Source organism: Zychaea mexicana (genome assembly GCF_025766255.1).
Source record: "Zychaea mexicana strain RSA 1403 chromosome Unknown BDB00scaffold_193, whole genome shotgun sequence".
In the NCBI taxonomy this organism is placed as follows: domain Eukaryota; kingdom Fungi; phylum Mucoromycota; class Mucoromycetes; order Mucorales; family Lichtheimiaceae; genus Zychaea; species Zychaea mexicana.
The window spans coordinates 51,364-58,267 of record NW_026516856.1 but is presented as its reverse complement, the minus strand read 5'-3'; the positions used below and the strand labels follow the sequence as shown (position 1 = coordinate 58,267).

Below are 6,904 nucleotides of genomic sequence, written 5' to 3'. Positions count from 1 at the left end.
GATACTTTTACTACTACTTCTGTCACTTTCTGCTCCTGCTTCCATTGCACCGAGTTCGAAAAGCGGGGTAGCAAAAAGCTGATCCACTTTTGTTCCAACTTTCTTCCGTGTGATGCTTTTATCACCACCCACTGGTCTGTCTTTGTTTTGTGCTTCTGAAGTTGCCTTGCTGGCTTTTTCACCACTAAAAAATATGAGAGTAACTGTGAGAATTTTGATTATATGGCATATGTGATTATTATGATTACCTGTTGGATACAATATTTTCGGATGAGTCGAAGCAACTATCCATAAAAGTCCATGCGCGTCTGATAAGGTCGGCTTCTGTACGGTTTTTTTCAAAGTATCCATGATACAACAACATAAGTGCCTCTTCTACAGTCAATTGCATCCAATGTAATTCTGATTCATGAACTGGATGATATCGAAAACTGCGAACATGATATACAAGATCCTAATAAATATATTCATAAGCTGAAGAATTTAGTGTTTCTGTTTTATCAAAGACATATTGTAAAGCAATTGTGCGTATATAAAAAAAGAACTTACCAAAACATATTCGCGTGTACCAAATAGTATATAGCCCAATTCACTAACGTTGTTTGGCATGAGCTTTGACTGGGTTGGTGATATCGCAAAACATGATCATTTCATCGATTGGTTACTATACTAAAGTTAGATGAGATATACGTTTTAGTAAATTCACAGATAAACAATACAGCCACCAAACAAATATGAATAACACTTCACTTTTCGAACAAAAGTACCTTTTCGTTTCGGAACCATAATGTTGAAACACATTATCCAAAATCATTTCTTTCCATTAAACACTTGATCCTTGATTCGTTTATGTGTAATGCAAGACAGGTAAAGAAGAATTGATGAACAAATAAGCAATTTGACTCGAATATATACTGAAGACTTCCTTGAATGTTGTACCATATGCTGTGATATAGGCCTGACGTTCAATTTAAATACATAAAATAGATACAGTCGATTTTGAATCCTGAAGCTTGTGAATGTATTTAAACTTGTCGGTATTGGTGAGAACCATATTATTTCTTGGATGATGGTGTTGTTTGTTATTTAAGTAGAATTTGGAGCAAATATTCTCAATTCAAAATCTGACCTTCCAATTCGTTGTCTTTGCTTGATACCATTTCCATTTTGTTTGTTCAGGTGATGCTGGTAATTCGGGAATTATAGGCCGTTTGTAATTTCGCAACTTGTTGAATTCCTCTACATTAAACCGTTTTACCCAAATAGGGTCCGTGAGAAGGGCTATAGAGATTGAATAGCATTGATTAGTTTTGAATACTATAATACTAGTATAGAACACTCAAACATCTATCAGCAACTTACTGTTCGTACTGTTGTTCCAATGCTACTACTTTCATCTCTTTTTCAAATATTTTCCGGTTTCAAGTCTCCATATGTTGCATTCTACCATTTTATCATAAACTGCAGTGATTCTTTTCTTTTGTTGTCTGTAGAAATGTTGGATTCGGTGAATAACAGTATGTTGCTGTTGCCATTACTCGTTTTTATTTGAGTTGACTTGATTACAACAATTGACTGAGTTCTTGCAATTTTGTTTGAATCTTGTAAGCACTAGTACAATGTAAAAGAATGTCGAAGGCAAGATTCAATCACTAGTGGGTTAATATTGTTACATAGTTCCGTTCTTATTCACTTGTTCACCTGTTGCAGTTTCAGTGAGATCCAATACGCAGCAGTAAAAACGTAAACATACCATTGACTGTTGTAGGGAAGGAGATTGTTTCAAACTTGGTTATTGTTCATTGTTCTTGTTAAAAGATCAAGAAAAGAAAGGGGAGGAGCAGAAGTGGATAATGTGCTTGAGATATACCAAAAAAGAGTGATAGGAAAAGAAAATGATTATATCCAAGGTTCCATTTCATCTATTTTGAAAGAAGAGAAATTGCTGGCTGGCTGGTCGGTTTTTTTTTTTTTGCAAGTTGAAAAAAGTAATAATTTTATGGATTACCTTAAACAAAAAATGATGTAAATAAAAAAGAAACAATAGCCTTGTCCATATGAATTAGTATGTCCAGATTGAATTGTGCTTGTCGTTGTTGCTGTTGTACGTGTACGTGGTTTGTTATTATGCAAAAAGACTGAGAAAAGAGTTTCACCAAAAAAAATGTCTAATTAAACTTGATTAAAAAAAGTATTTAATAGAATGGGAAGGGTCGATACCTGTGAAAAAAGATGTGTCATGACCTTACATAAAGGAAGAAATCTTGCTGGCCTACAAGTTTATGCGTAAGCCAGCTTTTTTTTTACTCATTACTTAATTTAAATGACTGTTTCACAATAATCAGCACTACCATATTATATTATATGAAAAAATTTGAGACATTGTATTCTTTGTTATTGACAGTTCCTAATTTAACTACTTCTATCCATACCTAACGGATTCATTGATGACTCATAATGTGAGTAATTACATAGATTTTGTGAACATTAATCTCTCTTCTTTATTCGCAGTTTAGATACGGACAAACCATTCCAAGTAATGGATCTTAGCAAACTAGTAGACAAATAGTAGCTTTTTATTATTTTAGCTATTTTGTGTAATGCCGCTCTTATTGCATAATGAATACTTTAATCTGTTTATTATAATCACTACTTGATAAAATTCAATCAATTGTTATTCTCTCTCTCTCTTTCTTATGATGCAATCATTCTTTCCAGTAGCTTACTGATTGACACAAACAAGACCCATAAATTATACAATGTCAAAATACCTAGTTAGAGGCAAGCAGTGGTTTTCAAATTATTATAGTTTACTTAACGCTATCCTTTCATGATATACATATTCCACTCTGGTAATTTCAAATGTCTGTCTCCTGTTGAGCCAACTCTAGAAAAGAAAGAATAATAACTAGTAAAGAAAAATGAAGGTTGTGGCAACTATATTTGTTTTCAGAAGAAGACTAGTCAATAATGCCATTTATAATACGGCGTTCTATGATGCTGTCATGGATATGCACCACAACTTAACACAACACTGGAGTTCTTCTACATTTGTATGCTTTGCTTTTAAAAAAAAGCCATTGACTAATAATAGATCCTTATATATAGACTGAATCATGTTATTGGACAGAGAAGGAGGTGTGCTTGATTATCTGCGAGCAAGCATTTAATGTGCAGAACTGATATGTATTCAGCACACCTTTTTTTTAATCTTATTTATTATTGCAGCCAAATTGAACTTTACAGTGTTTTTTTTTAAAAAAACTATCATTGATACTTTCAATAAATTGAGTAAACTATGTATCTTTATCAAAGTGGCGAAGTGGTGTATGTATGTAAAGAATAAGAACAGGAAGATAACAGCATATTTTGAGGGATAATTTGTGTCTTTATTTAAATTGTTATAGTCACTTTAATTGTCTCTTCTCTGCCACTGCATTTTGATTTTCATATCATTGCGGTAAAGTACTTGACAGATAAAAAAGTAAAACATTCTTTGGAAATATTACAGAACAATGTCGACAAAAGAAGAGGAAATGTAGCGTCAGGCGTGTACTAAGAGTTGAGTAATAGAAAAAAAGGGGGAAAGAGAAAATACAGACTTTCTGAAAAGAGTGTTATATGTAAAAAGATAAAACTGTCTTATAAAGATGTAATGTCAGGTATGTAGTAAGAGTTAGATGATAGAAAGAATGTAACAGTGTCGGCCCAGATACTTACAATCGGGAACGTGAATGGGTAGACAGTGTGGATCAATAAATTAGGTGAGACTCGGATATATCAAAGGATAAAACGATGGGGATCCATATAACTCAGGATCCCGTCTTTATATATACGTTGAGTAATAGGGGGCTAGCTATCGTCTAAGTATTGATCTATATCATAACTTCTATCTAGAATATCCACGCCTATTACTCCATATTCAACCATGCGGTTGACCGCAAGTCATCCTATCGTCTGAACCATGCGTTGTCGATCGTCAACCATGCAGGTTCGATATCGTCGTAACGGTATGCATCGTTACAAAGAAGAAGAAAGATAAAATGAAGCTTTGTTAAAAGAGAGGTTATATTCATATATATACAAAAAAAAAGAAAAAAAAGGGGTCATTATTAAGATAGTTCACAGATTTATTTTTTCAATCTCAGAAAACATTTAAATAAATAATATTATTTGAAAGGAGAGAATACACCAAGAACACCACAAAATATATGTTGAATATAAAAGGTAAAATGTAATTGTCTATATGCCATGTTGAATCCCATAAATTCCTTCAACTCCTTTATTTTTTATCTAACTTTCCTCCAGCAGTTTATTGTCATACAAAGGACATAGTCTATATATTTATTAATCTATATCCATTTTTTGAAATTATTTACTATATCAGATATTGCATCATTTTTATTAATTTGTTTTGTATAATCCGATAATATATAAGTATATTCATATTTATTTCCATCTTCTGATTTGGTAATCATCTGTACTAGGTTATTCTTTTTTAATTTAAATTCTACATTTATGATTTTATAATTATATTTATTTTTATTAAAAAGTTTTGATGAACAAATGATCTTTTTATATCTTTTAAGAATTTTTTATTTATAAATGGATTATCATTCATTGTAATGTTTATGTTGATTATATTTTTATTATATAATTAAATTCAATTTTATAATATTTAATCTTTTAAGAACTTTTTCCATAAATTATATTCTCTATTTTTTTTTCTCCACTGATACTCTCTCATATATAATAATAAATCTTTCTTTGTTCTACATCTAGGTATAATACTTTGCTTTAAACCATTCCATGTATGGTGCCCGCCACCTAGAAACGTAAATGTTTGGACCAGTTTTCAATGTTTTATTTCAACTTTTTTCACTTATACAACCCACTTTTTTGATTTCATAGAACGATAGAGAGAGGCTCAAAGAATAATTCTATGAAAAGCTTTTATTTACATACGAGCAAAAAAAATGAGAAATAAAGTGTCGAAGTTGGGGTCGATTTGAAGATTTAGCAGAGGATTTTGTCAGAATGTCCACCCTACTATACACTATAGTATATGACATTAAATCGGCGATTTCCATATTAAGAAGGTAGTGTAACATTAGTGATAAGCGCTGGTGCAATATATACCTCAGCCTTCCAATTCTAATCAACATTGACTGTAATGGTGCCATGTAAATTATAAGTAGGATGACAGTTTGATTGTTCCTTTTTTTTTCCAAAACATTCCATACAATGGGGAGACTCAACAAGTACCAGAAGCACCTCAAAATGTGCAAGAGTCAAAGAACACAATCAAGTAATTTTCTTGTACATTCAAAGAGAACTGTCAGTTTCTAAGAATCATGTAAGATGCATTATATGAGAGCAGTTTGTTTATTTTTATCCTCTGAGAAGCGAATTTTCAATGGATAAATATCGCTTAACTAAAAATGGAAATTTATAATGGCAGAACTTTAAATTTTTGAAATGTCCACTTGTTGTTTCTAGGTGGCGGGCACCATACCTTCTATTGTATTTGTATGAACTCCTGTTTTTGGATCTTTAAAATGCTTTTTATGATTAACTGTTTCATGTTTATATCCTATATTTTTTAGATTATTATATCTTTTCCATTTATCAGTATATATAATACTTCCTTTTTTAACATATTTTCTAACAATATTATCAATTCCATTAATATCTCTTTTATCAATTTGTAAAAGAAATAAATTCTTATTCTCATTTTTTATTTTATTTTTAAGGAACTTCTCTCAATTCCCCCAATTACCCATGCACCTTCAACTTTATGACCTCTATTATTCTTTCTTTTAGCAAATTTACTTTCATCAATTTCTACTATTTTATTTCTTCCACCAATCTTTCTATGTCTACTAAAATAAATTTTATTTTTTAAATATTTTCTATATATTTTGTTATATGATGTTACTGTGTTTTTACTAATTTGTAATGTTGAGGCAATACTACTATATGCATTTTCAGGATAAAATAATTTAAAATATGCAATTGTAAATTTAAAGGTAATTTCATTTTTGAAAATATAGTACCATGTAATAGTGAATATGCTTTACGACATTTATAATTTTTATATATAAACACTTTTTTATTAATATATAATTTTGTATCTGAATTACATGTTAAACATTTATTAATTTTGTTTATATAATCATTTTCAATTAAGTATAATAATGCCTTTTCTTCATTATGAAATAAATCTTTTAAATTTATATAAGGTTCTGTAAACATATTTCATGATTATTTTATTATAAATAAAAAATTCAATTTTTTGCTTTTTCAGTAATTGAGTTTTAATTTAATATTCTGTGAATTATGTTGGGATACATCCAAAAAAAGTTATGAGGTTGTCAAAGAAGATGATGCAATGACAGGTATGTAGTAAGAGTTTCGTGATAGAAAGAAAAAGAGAGGTAAAATGAGATTTTGCTAAAAGCACGGTTATATATATATATATACAAAAAAAGAATAAGGAAAAAAATTATGAACTTGCTGAAGATGATGACATAGAAGATGATGAAGGTGAAGGTGATGGTGTTACGCTTCCTTCGCTGAGTTTTCTTTTTTTATAATTTGGTTTTGTTGCTGTGGATGTGAATGATGGCTCCAATCGTCGTGGTAAAGGTGCTTGGAAAGTAGATTTCTTTTTTGGCTTTTTTTCAACTGCTCTTTTTGTTTCTTCCATTATATGCCTTGAAGCCCAAAGTGTATGAAGAAGAGTAAAAAAGTCTATGAATGAAGCAGCAGACATTGGATATGGTAACCAGTCAGGTAACTTGGTTACCCTGCTAGCATAACCAGTGGGACAGTCCAGGACAAGGAATTGAAGATAAAGGCCTAGTAACCATATGTTAGAATGCTGTATACAAACACAACCAAG

At 30.7% G+C, this 6,904-nt stretch overlaps 1 protein-coding gene across 1 annotated transcript; it reads right to left on the bottom strand.

Annotated features, from left to right (window-relative positions):
* Positions 1–244: 244 nt before the first annotated feature.
* On the bottom strand, positions 245–609 carry BDB00DRAFT_879812 (uncharacterized protein; the record flags this gene model as incomplete). Its single annotated transcript, XM_053127920.1, has 2 exons — positions 245–454; positions 550–609. 2 exons carry the CDS (start codon positions 607–609, stop codon positions 245–247), a joined length of 270 nt encoding a protein of 89 aa, XP_052972634.1.
* Positions 610–6,904: the final 6,295 nt, after the last annotated feature.